At 42.5% G+C, this 16,210-nt stretch overlaps 1 protein-coding gene across 1 annotated transcript in view; it reads right to left on the bottom strand.

Annotated features, from left to right (window-relative positions):
* adgrv1 (adhesion G protein-coupled receptor V1) overlaps nt 1–16,210 on the bottom strand; it is a 735,500-nt gene that overhangs the window by 356,935 nt on the left and 362,355 nt on the right. Inside the window, exons 64-68 of the mRNA XM_078557559.1 lie at nt 14,574–14,793; nt 10,991–11,230; nt 9,318–9,467; nt 1,122–1,577; nt 105–248 (exon numbers count right to left, since the gene is read on the bottom strand). Of these exons, the coding sequence (XP_078413685.1) occupies nt 105–248; nt 1,122–1,577; nt 9,318–9,467; nt 10,991–11,230; nt 14,574–14,793 (1,210 nt within the window). The remainder of the gene's footprint in view (nt 1–104; nt 249–1,121; nt 1,578–9,317; nt 9,468–10,990; nt 11,231–14,573; nt 14,794–16,210) is intronic.

Below are 16,210 nucleotides of genomic sequence, written 5' to 3'. Positions count from 1 at the left end.
TTAAAAAGGGGTTATGAATGCCATCTGAAATGTTTAGCTGTTGAGAGGTCAAACAACAATTTAGATCTTTCAATCCAAATTTATAGATTTGAAAAAAAGGTTACCTCAGAATTTGCTGCTTCTTCTGGGACAAATATAACGGCAGAGTCTGTCCCGTTGAACAGTCGAGGAGGAATGGAAGTATTTCCACTTAAAAGACTCACATTTATTAATTCAACGGAAGCATCAAAATCCAGTCCAAGGAAAGTCTACAAAGAGAAGTTGAAAGTAAAATGCTATTAATAAATAATCACACTTGACTTATAGAAACTATCATCCACTACTCCTCTGCCTTATCACAGCAGTCTTGCATGAGAGACAAGCTGCAGGATACTTCACAGTGCAGCATCCTAACATCTTGCAAAACTTTATTTCTAAGTTCTACTCCAGCTTACAGCATCTACAATTAAAATTATGACTGTGAAAGTATTACACTGGAGGAAAAAAGTAACGCTAACAAGGCAATGCAAGATTTCCCAAGGCTTAAAAAAAAGGGTACAGATCCTGATTTTCTTTCTCCAGTCCACATCAGATAGAGCATACCAAAGGATCTCTGGAGTCAGATCAATAACCCAAAGCAGATGGTTCCCTGGCATAGCTTCCTCCAGAACTGCCAAACCATTGAAAGTAGGGTGCAAAGTCAGAGACCTGGAGCAACACTTATGACTGTGGGCTACAGGGCTTCTGGCTGCTGTCCAAGTGGTAGCCAGATGACCTCCAGACACAAAATTTCCATCAAAACTGTGTAATAAACAAGTTTCCTTTGCCTTTTTCATCTTTCACTGCAACTTTACTGCTGTGTCTCTCAGACTTTCTGATCTAAGGGAAACCTAGTGCAAGGTCCAACACCTGCTTCTTCTGAAAGCTCTTCCTGAATTCCTCTCCAGCATAACAGCAGAAAAATAAAGCAGAAGCCAACAGTGTTTGCGTAGCTGTTTGTGCTTGTGCCCACTCCAAGTTCAGACACTCTGTGCACCCGACTCAGTAAACCAGCTGTATAGGTTCCTCAGCACACCTCAAGCACAGGTAAATTTGTTAAACTGAAAGATCATTTTCTTTTTACTTTGAGCTGTTCTACTCACCTGATTTGTAATTGGCACTCTGGCAACAGCAAATCTAGCACCATCTTTGACCAACACGGTCCCCAAAAATCCATCTTGTCCATGAAACATGAGCTTGTATTCCACAATCACATCTTGAAATGTCCCACCATGTCTTGTAATATTAATCTGAAAATAGCGACTCAAGTCACTTTCAACAATCACAGTTTGCCCTTCTGAGTAGATGGCAAACAAACCGTAAGGGTCATCGTTTGCGGGAACATGAAATCTTGAACTGTCTTTTTCCTTGTTCAGATCAGCTCCTCCTTCCACAGAAGTCAGCCTAATTATGTAAACTTCATCTAATTCTGGAATGTCATCAGCCAACAGCTGAACATTTATCTCTGCATTTAACTGCATGTCTAGGATAGTGACTGTGCCGTTGATTGTAAAAAAGTCTCCCATCATATCAGAATCACTCTGAAGTAACCAATGTGCCTTAAATCAAGAATGAAAGACAGTTAGTGATTTGAATTGAGAACTGTAACAAAAGTGTGTTCCATGAAATTTGACTTCCTAATGTGCTCATTTCTGCTGCTGACTTTCTTTTTGCATTTTCTTAAGTTTAAACATCCTGTTTTGAAGAAAAATTGCTGAAATATTTAAAGAATGAATTACATTTGTTAAATATTAGTCAGTAAATAGATCTCGCAGAGAGTCAAAGTTGGGAAAACACAGAATATTTTCAGACATTAAGAATATAATTAAGTCAATTCACTGAATTAATATTGATTAAAATATATATAAGATGTTCAGTGTACAAATAAAGCACATTTTCAGTGCAATAAAGCACATATCTTCCTTGCAATGTTCATCAGGGGTAAGGAAAAGAAAGTTATAGGCCCAGATTCTCCCTTCTGAGGCGCGAATCATGAGTAAGGAGGTTTCCCAACATTGCGATCCCACCTGCTCCCTGACAGTGCCTGCCTAGGCTATCTTCATGATGCAATGACGAAAACGTTCTGGAGTCAGGGCCACTGTCTCTAAAAGCAGGCCCGAAGTGGGAGCAGAGGTGGGTGGCAGGAAGGTGGGCAGGTTGGAAGGCCAGCCTTCATTTGCTGGGGCATTGATCCAGTTCTGTGCATGGGTTGTTAGGACCCCTAGCCCTCACCCACTCTCCCCCCATCGGACAACTCTCACTAACTCCCCCAAACACCCGTTACTCCCATATCCCCTCCAAAACCCCCATTGCTCCTCCATTGCCCCTTCCATACCCTTCATGGAATAGTGCCCTCTTCAGGGTAGTGCCTGCAGCCCAGCCAGCTGCTTCATCAATGACCTTCCCTTGATCATAAGGTCAAAAGTGGAGATGTTCATGAATGATTGCATAGTATTCAAAGCTTCCCAGATATTGAAGCAGTCCGTGTCCATATGAAGCAAGGCCTGGACAATATTCAGGCTTGGGCTGATAAGTGGCAAGTAGCATTCATGCCACACAAGTGCCTGGCAATGACCATCTCCAATAACAAAGAATCTAATCATTTCCCCTACACATTCAATGGCATTACCATCGCTGAATCCCCCACTATCAACATCCTGGCAGTTATCATTGACCAGAAACTGAACTAGACCAGCCATAAAAATACTGTGCCTACAGCAGCAGGTCACAGGTTGGGAATTCTGCGAAGAGTAACTCACCTCCTGTCTCCCCAAAGCCTGTCCACCCCTTCTACAAGGCACAATTCAGAAGTGTAATGGAATATTCTCCAGTTGCTTGGGTGAGTGCAGCTCCAACAACACTCAAGAAGCTCAATACCATCCAGGACAAAGCAGCCTGCTTGATTGGCACCCCCCTTATCACCTTCAACATTCACTCCCTCCACCTCTGATGCATAGTGGCAATAGCGTATACCACCTACAAGGTGTACTGCAGAAACTCACCATGGCTCCTTTGACAGCACCTTCCAAACCTGTGGCCTCTATCACCTTGAAGGACAAAAGCAAAAGATGCATGGGAACACCACCACCTTCAAGCTCCCCTCCAAGTCACACACCATCCTGGCTTGGAACTATATCCCTGTTCCTTCACTGTTGCTGGGTCAAAGTCCTGGAATTCTCTTCCCAACAGCACAGTGGTTGTTCCTACAATACATGGATTGCAGCAGTTCAAGAAGACAGCTCATCACCATCTTCTCAAGGTTAAATAGGGATGGGCAATAAATGCTGGCCTAGCCAATGACACCCACATCCTATGAACGAATAAATAATGAACCCTCCATATCCCTCATCTACACAAACCCAGTATCCACTATGGACAGAACTTATGAGCCCTATCAAAATGTTGGATAATCTTTGAAACTCTAACAAAACTGTCAAAATAAACATTGAAACTCCATATGAAAAAACTAATCATCTCAGGAGCTCAAAAAATTGTCAATGAACGTTGCCATTCAAGCCTTTCTTGAAAAATCTTTATTCATATTAATTTTGTCATAAAACTGTCAAAATAAATAAATAGCCATTCAACCATCACTTCAAGAAACATAATCTTCTTAGGAACTCATAAAACTATCAATTAAAACAAAACCCACAGTCCACTTGACAACTGTACCAACAACCCCTGCTGATATGAATACATTAATGAAGTTTGGAGCTCAGCCAAGTATTTGTAATGAGATTCCATTGCACAACTGTGTCAACAAAACCTCTAGAGCAGAATATAATAAAATCTTTGAAGTAGTAGAACAAATGGACATCTGTTCCACTGCTTCAAAGGCTGAACAGATCGCTGTCAATCAAGTAAGTCAGCCATCTGTTCAGCTATTTCAAAGGTTCAACAGATGGTTGGAATATCAATCGATGTAAAGATTAAAGTGCAAGGTCAAACTGATACACATCAAAATCTGAATCTCAATTCTGCTCAATGCAGAAGAGCACTTTATCCACTGAATAAAGTACTCTGATTCATCTGAATACTTTCACAATGTTGGTAAATTTAATAGTCATTTACCTTTCAGGGGCAAAGCTCTAACATCAATCACTGCATTAAAAACATACTTAAATTATCATACAGTGTCTAATTATGACATGTGAAGTTAGCAACACCTTTTAAAGTTACCTTTCAAAATGTTCCCGTCTCCAGAACAGGCGTCCACCAAAGCTCCCGACCCCGCTGAGCTAGCGTGAACCACGTAACCTTTAGAAGCCTTCTGAAGATGGCCCAGCTCCATGAAAATTGTGGGGATTCAGAAATCACCACCTCCACAATGGAGTCACTGGCATCAAGATTACTGAGTGAGGAAGCACAACCCACACCCCATCCTGTGGCCTTGAAAATAGCAGAGGACGCAAATGAGGTCCATATTTGGAATTGGGTCCCAATGACTCTTCTCCCCCTGCCCAACATAGGTTTGCCCCACATCAGGATGGCAAAATCCAGCCCATAGTTCCAACAGCTGTCACCTTTGTTCCTTACTTTACTAGTCATAGCAGGGTATACAATAAAATACTATGGGCAGGATTTTACACTTGGCGGGGGTGCTCGGTGGGGGCAGCCAGGAAGCCGACTGCCGCCTGCGATTGGTATCGCATTGCGATTTTACGTAGGTGGGCCAATTAAGGCCTGCCTAGCATGGAACGCGAGCGGCAGCGCTCAGCGCTGCCTGTGCAGGCAGGGGGAGGAGGGTGAGTGGGCCTATTGCAAATGTCACGCATGCATGGAAAAGACCGCTTCAATCACCCTAAGGCATGAGGCTGTCTCAGAGAGACGAAACACTGTTTAAAAAAACTTAATAAACAAAATAAAAATGTCATAAAATATGTCCCCTCATTTGACTCTGTCACATGAGTAAGGACATGTTTTTAATTCAAATGTAACATTTTTATTGTATTTTCATTTGCTTTAGGAAACCTCATCCCACCCGTGGATGAGGTTTCCTAAAAAGTGCAAAGGCCGCTTGGCGTTTTTGCCTGCCCGCCAACCGTAAGGTTAGATGGGCAGCGTAAATTTGAATTTAATTACCTTTTTAATGGTCTTTCTAGGCCTTTTAATTGTCAGCGGGTGCACTGCCAACTCCAGCGTGTGCCCATCTAATAAAATATCGCGGGACTACACAATGATGTTGGGACGCTCGCCCGGCTTCATCGCGCGTCATTTTACGTTTGGCCAGGTCAGGCGTGCGCTTGCATGGGTCCCAGTTATGCCTGTCTCTTTATGGGGTATGTGGAACATTCCTTGTTCCAGTCCTACTCAGGCCCCCTCCCACAACTCTTTCTCCAGTACATCGATGATTACTTCGGTGCTGCTTCATGCTCTCGTCTGGACCTGGAAAAATTTATTAATTTTGCTTCCAATTTCCACCCCTCCATCATTTTCACATGGTCCATCTCTGACACTTCCCTTCCCTTCCTTGACCTCTCTGTCTCAATTTCTGGTGATAGACTGTCCACCAATATCCATTACAAGCCTACCGACTCCCACAGCTACCTCGACTACAGCTCCTCACACCCCGCTTCCTGTAAGGACTACATCCCATTCTCTCAGTTTCTTCGCCTCCGTCGCATCTGTTCTGATGATGCCACTTTCAAAAACAGTTCCTCTGACATGTCTTCCTTCTTCCTTAACCGAGGTTTTCCACCCCCGGTGGTTGACAGGGCCCTCAACTGTGTCCGGCCCATCTCCCGCGCATCCGCCCTCACACCTTCGTCTCCCTCCCAGAACCATGATAGGGTCCCCCTTGTCCTCACTTATCACCCCACCAGCCTCCGCATTCAAAGGATCATCCTCCGCCATTTCCGCCAACTCCAGCATGATGCCACCACCGAACACATCTTCCCTTCACCCCCCCCGGCGGCATTCCGCAGGGATCATTCCCTCCAGGACACCCTGGTCCACTCCTCCATCACCGCCTACACCTCAACCCCCTCCCACAGCACCTTCCCATGCAACCGCAGAAGGTGCAACACCTGCCCCTTTACTTCCCCTCTCCTCACCGTCCAAGGGCCCAAACACTCCTTTCAAGTGAAGCAGCATTTCACTTGCACTCCCCTCAATTTAGTCTACTGCATTTGCTGCTCCCAATGCGGTTTCCTCTACATTGGAGAGACCAAACGCAGACTGGGTGACCGCTTTATGGAACACCTTCGGTCTGTCCGCAAGCATGACCCAGACCTCCCTATCGCTTGCCATTTCAACACTCCACCCTGCTCTCATGCCCACATGTCTATCCTTGGCCTGCTGCATTGTTCCAGTGAAGCTCAACGCAAACTGGAGGAACAGCACCTCATCTTCCAACTAGGCACTTTACAGCCTTCCGGACTGAATACCGAGTTCAACAATTTTAGATCATGAACTCTCTCCTCCATCCCCACCCCCTTTCCGATCCCTCTTTTTTCCGATAATTTATATAGATTTTTCTTTTCCCACCTCTTTCCATTATTTTTAAATGTATTTCCATCCATTGTTTTATCTCTGCCTTTTAGCCTATTTCGATCCCTTCCTCCCATCCCACCCCCACGAGGGCTATCTGTACCTTTATTATCACATTCCTTAGATAATATCACCACCTTCAACACCTCTTTGTCCCTTTGTCTATGACATCTTTCGGCTATCTCCACCTATCACTGGCCCTCTATCCAGCGCTACCTGCCCCACCCACCCCTTAAACCAGCTTATATTTCACCTCTTTTCTATTTTTCCTTAGTTTTGTTGAAGAGTCACACGGACTTGAAACATTAACTGTGTACCTCTCCGCAGATGCTGTCAGACCTGCTGAGCTTTTCCAGATATTTTTGTTTTTGTTTTCAATATTCTGCCCCATATTTTCAAAAGTTAATCCAAAATGTTCACTGTTGTGTAACTTTTGAGAACTTAACAGTGCTCTATTTCCTCTGCAATTATTTGCAATATAAATTGCCACATAGGTCACAGTTTCTCTCTCCAGCTCAGGAAACTATAAAGTTTGGAAATGAGTTAACAACACAGAAAGTGATCAACATGAAATAATTAGAAGTAATAAAACCACTGTTAACAACCTTAAAATTAGAGCTAGGCAGTTCAGGAATTATGTCAGAAAGCAGTTTTTCATATCGAGGATAGTGGAAATCTAGAACACTCTCCTCCAAAAAGCTGCTGCGACTAGGTCAATTGAAAATTTCAATACTAGGATAGGCTGGTGTTCGTTAGCTAAGGGTAATGAAACCAAGGCAGGTAAATTGAGTCAAGAGGCAAATCTGCTATGATTTAATTGACTAGCAGAACAAGCTGAATGGTCAACTCCTGTTCCTATGTTCTTATTCTCCACCCAGGTGGCAATTTTAACGTTAACCGGATCTGCAGAATTAAAGGTTGTTATAAAGTACCAGGAATCTGGTAATATTTAACCAAAGGTCTTGCAGTCTGAAAAAAATGTCATAAGACGCGGTGGGCGGAATTTAATCTAAAAGAGCATGTTTTCCAATGGTGTGGATGGAAGCGGGCACCATTTCTGTTCAAGTCAGTAGTCGTCACACACGCAGTTACAATGTAGATTGTACGTGCATGTTGCAGCTACAGGAACCACAGAAAATTATGCAGCAGGGGCAGGCAGGATGCGTTTGCCCCTGTCATCACCAGAAACGATTGTAGTTTGGGCCGGGCTATAAAAGGCCCGCCTCTCCAAGCATCCAGTCTCTGCAAGCAGGGAGAAGTAGGAGGAAGCTGGGAGCAAGATATCCCATCTGCAGGGGCACTAAAGCCTTCTTTAGTTCAATTAAATCAAAAAGTAAAAAATAATATTACAAGTCAAAGCACTCCGTCTGCATCCACCTTTGCAGCTTTTATCAGTTAAGCCCCCTAATTCCACCATCTCCTCTGCAGAAATCATCTTCTGGGTCCCCCACCCAGTCCCTCCTCTCCTCTACAGAAAACATTTTCTGGGACCACCCACCACACCCCACCCCCCCTCCCCGACTCCGCCCTCTCCTCTACAGCAATTATCTTCCGGGAACCCCAACACTCCCTCCACCCCCCCAACCAGCACCATGTCAGGTTCCAAACAATGAGTGGCCCCACAGTTCAGCAATGCCTCCCCGCAGGCTCTTATCCTGGCTGACTGGGGACAGTACTCTTCCAGAGGGATGGCAATAGGAGACACTCCCATTTGACCAAGGAGGCCTGGACAGAGATCATAGAGGAGGTGGGCAGCCTTGGCATCCAATGACGAACATGAGTCCACTGCTGCAAAAGGGCTCCAATCCACAAGGGTGAGTGACAATGTGTCACTGCGTCAAACAGCCTCTCAAGCAATCGAACTTTGCAAGTTGGGAGAGTGGACAGGCTGGAGAATGTGTGGTCATCCTCAGTACTTCATTACACTAGAAGCCAGACCGTGTGACAGTTGTGCATGATAAGATAATTGGATGCCAGTTAGAATGTGGGGCCAGTGTATGGCATGGGGATGCGTAGGGACAAGGGAATTAAGTGTCTCTTGACATGCCATTAAGTCTCCACTTTATTATGCAGAACAAGGTGACATTGAATGCCAAGGAGACAGTCAAGGCGGGAGGAGGTGTTCCCACTACCCAACAATAACACATGCCTTAACAGGTAAAGGTAAACAAGAGATAAGCACTGGTTTGAAACACTTCTGTTTCACCTAACCCATTGCTGATTTTCCTTTGTCATTGGTTGCTCATGTTCAGTAATAGTGAAGATAATGTAGTAAGTGAAAGTGATGAGGCAACTGCAAATATCAGAATGAGACATAACTAGGCCGAGAAAATGATGGGGTTGGGGGTGTGGTGGCGAGCGCCCCTTACAAAATTAAATGTCAGGGTCTGAGAGTTGCATCCAGGGCATCAGTAAATTATGCGAGTAGGTTGACCTTGCATCACCTGGTGCACATCATGCCTGCATAATGCCAGCACTTGTGAAGCAGTACTCAGGCCCCACTTTCAGCCCCATTGTTTGCTTGTTGTTTACAAGAAACAGAAAATCTGGCGATTTAATCTTTGAAGCTGAGAAATGGAACAAAGATTACGAGCAGCTAAAAGAAGTGAAATAACATAAAAAGATGTTCATTTTCACAATCCTTACTTTACTAACCAGTGATAACTGCAATGATTTCCACTGCTTCATATTTCCACATTTGTGGATTATGTGATATGCAATTCTATGGCTTGCAGGAGTATTTCCATAATTAATGAAAAAAGGTTCAACTAAATCAAAAAGTAAAAATAATGTTCAAGTTACAGTGTTACCTTCACATCCCCCATTGTTCCTTTAATTCTTGTTATAATGAATGTAATATTTAACAGTTCTTCCTGATTAGATGGTTCCAGGTAAGTCTTTATATTCAAAGATTCCTCAGTAAACTGAACTACTCCATTAGGATTTCCAAACTTTAGTATCTAAGGAATGAAAAAGACAAGAATTTTCACCATTGCTTAAATTTAGAAGATTATTGATAATCGTTCTCAAAAATTAGTTTTGTTCATTCTGAACCCTGAATGGTCTCAGGTATGCAAGAGTTAACAGACCACAACCCTACCCATACAACCAAAGCAAAATCATCTGTCTGTATGCAAACGTACATTGAAATATGATTTATGTAATACAAAGAAAACATCAGCTAATCACTTCACTGATTTAAAGCATAATGGGCACAGCATGGCGAGAGCACTAAAATGGTGTCATAGCATAAAAGGCTATGAATTCAATCCCTTTTTTTTGTTTTAATTAATTCTTTATTTAAAAAAAAATTAACAGCAGTCATAATAAGTAACCGTACAAAAAATCTTACAGTACAGCAATAATTCAATACACTTACACTTGGAAGAGAAAGAGAAAGAAAGGGAAAGGGAAGTAGGAGGAAGAAGAAAAAAAAGGAAAGCAAAAAAAAACCCTCCCCAACCCCCCAAAAAATAAATAATAAGAAAATCAACAACTATCATAGATCAGATATAGTTTCACCTGATGTAATACATACAACCTAATTAGGGTCAGTTAAAGTAGAGAGCTGTAATTCCTCAAAGTAATCTAAGAAAGGTTGCCAAGCTACATACGATCAATCGGTGGAGCCTCTTAGAATGTAGTTTATTTTCTCAAGTTTAAGGTCCTGCATAAGACCTTGTATCCAATTAATAAAAGAAGGCGGACAGGCTGTTTCCAATTTAACAGAATAATACGTCTAGCTAATAATGTTGAAAAGGCATCAGTCTGAACTTTTGTAAGAAGGATGCCATTTAGTTCCACTCCAAAGAGTGCTGTAATAGAAGAGGGTTCAATGTTGCTACTGAAAATATGAGAGAGTGATCTAAAAAATTTTGTCCAATCAATCCCGAATTTTGTCGAGTTCAAACACCCTTCTATTCAGAAGACCTGTCTTTTGCTCACAAAAAAAAGGGGAAAGCATTAGAGGTTGTTATCACTAGGCCACTATCACACAATTCTTAGCAACTCATTCAAGAGTAGTGTAGATTGGATCCTGGGAGCAGGGCATACCAGCTGCTGGTTCAGCCCAATGCTGCCATGTATGCCTGGCAGATCAAAAACGGAGAAAAGTGGGGAGAGAAAATTAAATAGAAACATAACCAAAAAAAAAGGTTGCTTAATGTTATACCTTCAAGATAATTGTAAAAGGTGAAGCTTCTGAATAATGCATTTTGATAAAAGATTTGAATTAAATAACAATGCCACAAACATATGCCCTAAGGGCTTAATGGAAGTGGGATGTTGGGGGAAAATTTTAAGTACATTATTCAGAAGCTCTGTATTTCAATGAATGATTTATAGGTTGTTGACATACAAATAAAACATGACTACATGATATCAAGTCTGCAGTGTAATGCAAATTCAATAGAACAAATAATCAACACAATATTATATATCCAAAGAGTAGTTTAAACAGTATATTCATCCCACAATCACTTACTGTTAATAACACTTTTCCAGCTTTACGATCAATTTCTGCTTGACCAAAGTCCAGGTTAAGCTGGATGATGAAAGTCTCTTGTATTTCAATTTCTCTATGTGGTAAGACATTCAATTCAATGATTCTATTCCCAGTCTCTCCATCTCTAAAATAGAATGATCCATTCACAGGATCACTTATGTCTGTGTTGGACAATGGTAAGGTTGAATCTGAGTTTGGACCCAGAATGTTCCATTTTACCTAGGGAAAAAAATGATACAGTGAGTTACTAGGATCACAGAAACATAACGAGGAGGAGAATAATTTAGGGGGAACATTTTTTGACATTCTGGCCTCCCACATCCGGTGGACAGAGGAAGAGTGGAGTTTGCATGGTTGGGGGGCGGGTGGTGGGGAACGGAGGGGGCGGTGGTGTGGGGATGGGGCTCACCTGTCGGAAGCACATTTTTGAATTTTTGAAGTATAATTTTCCAACCATAGATGTAAATGATCAAAGAAATCATGCTCTACAATCAGCCAAATTTCCAATAAGGGATGAAGCTCTTCACCGGTTGAATAAATAAATGACCATTGTTTCATAAAAGTACCTTGACTTTGGTGCAGATCAGCCTAATTTGCCTTGAAGTTATGCATAGAAAACTGCAACTATCTTACTGAAAATGGTTTGGATTAAGTCTCTTTCCTTTGCACTAGAAGATGCCTCATCCATGATGATTTTCCTAAATTTTAATCTCAAACTGTTCTAATTCCCATGCTTATTTATGGCTTCTCTGCCTTTTAACTTCACTCAACCTCACCATTCATATTAACCCTTAACAAAAATCTATCAGAAACTAGGGGCAGAATTTTCTGCCTGTCAGGCGGACTGGTCAGGAGCGGGCCCGAGCGGGTGCGGAGCCAATCGCCACCAACGATCGGCTGCACGCCGCCATTTTAAGTGGACGGGCCAATTAAGGCCCGCCCAGCGTGACGCACGGCTGGGAGCACTACCTGTGCAGGCCGGGGGAGGAGAGCGAGTCAGGGCCTGCGCTCTTTCGTGCGCGCAAAAGAGCACAGAAATCTTCCTGAGGCACGGAGCTGCCTCAGAGAGATTAAGTTCATATTGAAATATTTAAATAAAGGTAAAAATTATTTAGACGTGTCCCGTCATGTGACAGAGTCACATGAGCTGGGACATGTTTATGAATTGTGACAAAAATATTATTCATTTAATAAAACTTTTTTTCCATGAACTTGATATCCCCTACCTGTGAGGGGACCAGAAGTGCATGCAGTATTCTCAATGGAGCTGAAAGCCAAGTCATGGCACAAAATAAAAATTGCACTTCTGGTTTTATATTTAATTGTTCAAGGTATATTTTAATTATTCTTGGGATACGGTTACACTAGCAAGGCCATATTTATTGCCCATCCCTAGTTGCTCTGAGTCTATTACAAGTCAAGTACATGGTGTGGGACCAGATTCACGTATAGGTCAAACTGAGTCATGACTATACAACAACAATTTGCTCTTACATAGTACCAAGTAAAATTTCTCAAAACACTTCATTGGAATGTCATCAAACGAATTATGACACAGAGTCACAAAGGTAAATATTAGGGCAGAGGACAAGAGCATGGCCTTAAGGAGAAACTTAAAGGCTAAGGAAAGGGAAATAAAGATGCAGAAAGGTTTAGGGAGCAAAATTACATAGCTTAAGCCTTTGACAGTTAAAGGCATGGCCACAAATGGGGGAATGATTAAAATCTGGAATGCTAAAGAGGCCAGAATACATTCTAATGCCTATAGACTATCACAACAGTTTCACAACATTGATCATTAACCTTTAATATTTCAAAGAAATTTGCAGCTTTATAGTAATTTATGGTCTGATCTTGTTAATCAGGACACTGTCTGTAAAAAAATCCTATGGTTTTTATTTGAGGGATAAAGAAATCTCCCAGTGTCGTCGCCAACATTCATTACTCAATGGCCAGGATTTCGCGGTCGGCGAACGGGGTGTGGGGCCTAAAATGACACGGGATGATGTCGGGCGGAACTCCCGGCGTCACTCTGCTCAATTTAAATTTTCAGGTAGGCGCCCGCCGACCTGTCAATGGACAATTGAGGCCAATGACAGAGTCATTAAACTAATTAATGGACCAGCCTGCCAACCGTTGGCGGGCTGGCCAGGAGCCCTGGTAGGCATTAGAAAAAGCATGAAACCTCATCCATGGGCGGGATGAGGTTTTGTGTAGATTTTACATATAATTAAAGAGTATGTAAAAGTTATGGACATGTCCCAACTCATGTGACAGTGTGAGGGGACATGTCAGGAAAAAACTTTCTCCCTATTTTTCAGATTTTTTATTGTGGAGCCGATCTCCCTGAGGCAGCACTTAGCCTCAGGGAGATGAGCGCGCTCTTTCGTATGCATGCGCGAAAGAGCACGCTCTCAGCTCAGGGAATCTACACCCGCCCACACAGGGAGCGCATAGCGCCTCCTGGAGAACGTCACGCTGGGCGGGCCTTAATTGGCCTGTCCACGTAAAATGGTGACGTGCCCCTGATTGGGGGCGCCGATCAGAGGCACATCTCCACGCACCCGCTCTTAAACCTCCCCCCTCGACGGAGGGAAAATTCTACCCAATGAAACACAATAAGTAGTGTAATGAAAAATGTATGATTTTAAGTTGAATTTATATATCTATATTTTTGTGTTAAGAAAGGTTAAATTGGTTTCAATTTCATTTAGGTTTTGTTTATGAACTTTGGTGTCTGGATCGTCTTGTGACTGAAAGGTTTCAGGTCTTTCGGGTATGTTTGTATACATACATTTTTAATGAGGTCTTACAACCCCTAAGAGGTGGGTTAAAAGGGGTTAAAAGTTCAGTGATTTTGGAAACAAAACACAAAGTAGAAAAGCTTTAATGTTGCCTAGCAAAAGTGATCCAGGGACACAGAAAAGACAGGAGTGAGAGAGGAGTTCAGTGTGTGTGTCAGAGAGAGAGAGAAGATGGGGTTTAAGCTCTCTGAGAAGTAAAACTACAAGGCTATTGGCACAGTAATTAACTGAATAATCAGTTATAGGACTCAGTAATCAGTTTAGCAGAGATTCTATGGAAGATCTGCAGTTGAAGAAACAGTGAGTTTACAGTGGGGTTTTGGGGTATTTCAAGGAGAGATTTGAGTTGGGTGAGAAGCATCAAGTAAATGCTTAGGAATTCACTAGAAGAAAACCGTTTGCAACTGTGCCAGTCCCAAGCGAGAAGCCTCTGTGTCAAGCTAGTGGTAACTATTCACTGATTTGTGTGTCTGTAAAGATATTGCTGGGGTAAAAGGAATAGTGGGAATTTGAATCATCTTCTTGTATTGTGATCTTTCCGGCCTTTTTGCCTGGTGAAATATAGTTCAGGTTTCTTGTTTAAAAAATATTTTATACTTTTTATTAAAAGTTCATTAGCAGACTCCTGTGAATTTGCTCCATGACTTACCTCCACCTTTCTAAAAAAAGTTAGGATCTATCAAGCCAGATTTCACTCTGGGATCAGAACACTAATCATCCATGAAGAATATATTTGATAGAGATAAGCTGAAACCTACATGCACATCGCCAGTAAATCCTCCTGTCCTTTCCAGCATCAGTGTTAACATCTGTGTTGTATTGGGATTAGGGATGATGAGATGGGTCAGGTTTAGGAATCGAATGATCCCACCAATGGAGTCACTTTTATGGATGGTTACTCTGGTGGTAAGTTGTGTTCCAAGTACAGCTCCTCTCGTTGCTGCTGTCAATTGAATCTCGAACTCCTCATCAAGTTCGCTGCAGGGAAATAAACTACAAATGTCAACCTGGCTTCCACTTTAAAACTGTACAGTAAATTTAAACATTGCACAAATGATTAAACAGTAGATTATCCACATATCTGTTAGAAAAAGTTCAGATTTGCTGTTCGCGATTAAAAAAAAACAAAGAATTTACAATGTTTAGATTCATCGACCATCTATTTAATGCTTTCTTATGTCATTGAGTGGTTCGAGCAATTTCCAATACCTTTTTCTTTTTTTCATTCATTCACAGGATGTGGACATTGCTGGCTAGGCCAGCATTTATTGCCCATACCTAATTGCCCTTGAAAAGGTGGTGGTGAGCTGCTTTCTTGAACCGCTGCAGTCCATGTAGTGCAGGTACACCCACAGTGCTGTTAGGGAGGGAGTTCCAGGATTTTGATCCAGCAACAGTGAAGGAACGGCGAGATAGTTCCAAGGCAGGATGGTGCATGGCAGGTGATGGTGTTCTCATGCATCAGCTGCCCTTGCCCTTCTAGGCGGCAGAGATTGTAGGTTTAGAATATGCTGTCGAAGGAACCTTGGTAAGTGGCTGCAGTGCATCTTGTAGATGGTACACACTGCTGCCACTGTGTGTCAGTGGTGGGAGGAAGTGAATGGTTAAGGTTTGGATGGGTGCCGATCAAGCAAGTTATTTTGTCCTGGCAGGCGTCAAGCTTCGAGTGTTGTTTTTTTTAAATGTTTCATGGGATGTGAGCATCGCTGGCAAGGTCAGTATTTGTTGCCCATCCCTAAATACCCTTGAAGTGAGTGACTTGCTAGATAATTTCAGAGGGTATTTAAGAGTCAACCCTATTGCTGTGGGTTTGGAGTCACTTGCAGGCCAGACCAGGTAAGAATGGCAGATTTCTTTCCCTAAATCACATTAGTGAACCAAATGGCTTTTTACGACAATTGATGATAGTTTCATGGTCACTATTACTGAGAATTGCATTCAATTCCAGGGTTTTATTAATTTAAATTTGAATTCAAATTCCACCAGCTTCCATGATTGAATTTAACCCATGTCTCCAGAGCATTAACCTGGGTCTCTGGATTATTAGCCCAGCGGCATTACTATTACATTAATGTCTCCTGAGACGCACTCATCCAGGGAAGTGCAGCGTATTCCATCACATTCCTGACTTGTGCCTTATAGATGGTCGACAAGCTTTGGGGAGTCAGGTGGTGAGTTACTCACCACAGAACTCCAAGCCTCTGACCTGTACCTGCCACAGTATTTTTTATGGTTGGTCCAGTTCAGTTTCTGGTCAATGGTAACCCCAAGGGTGTTGATAGTCGGGGATTCAGCAATAGTAATGCCAATTAATGTCCAGGGTAGATGGTCAGATTCTCTCTTGTTGGAGATGGTCATTGCCTGGCACTTGTGTGGCACAAGTGTTACTTGCCAC

This window comes from Cetorhinus maximus, chromosome 2 (genome assembly GCF_964194155.1).
Source record: "Cetorhinus maximus chromosome 2, sCetMax3.hap1.1, whole genome shotgun sequence".
Taxonomy (NCBI): Eukaryota; Metazoa; Chordata; class Chondrichthyes; order Lamniformes; family Cetorhinidae; genus Cetorhinus; species Cetorhinus maximus.
The sequence above is the reverse complement of the archived record's forward strand: the minus strand, read 5'-3'. Positions and strand labels throughout refer to the sequence as shown.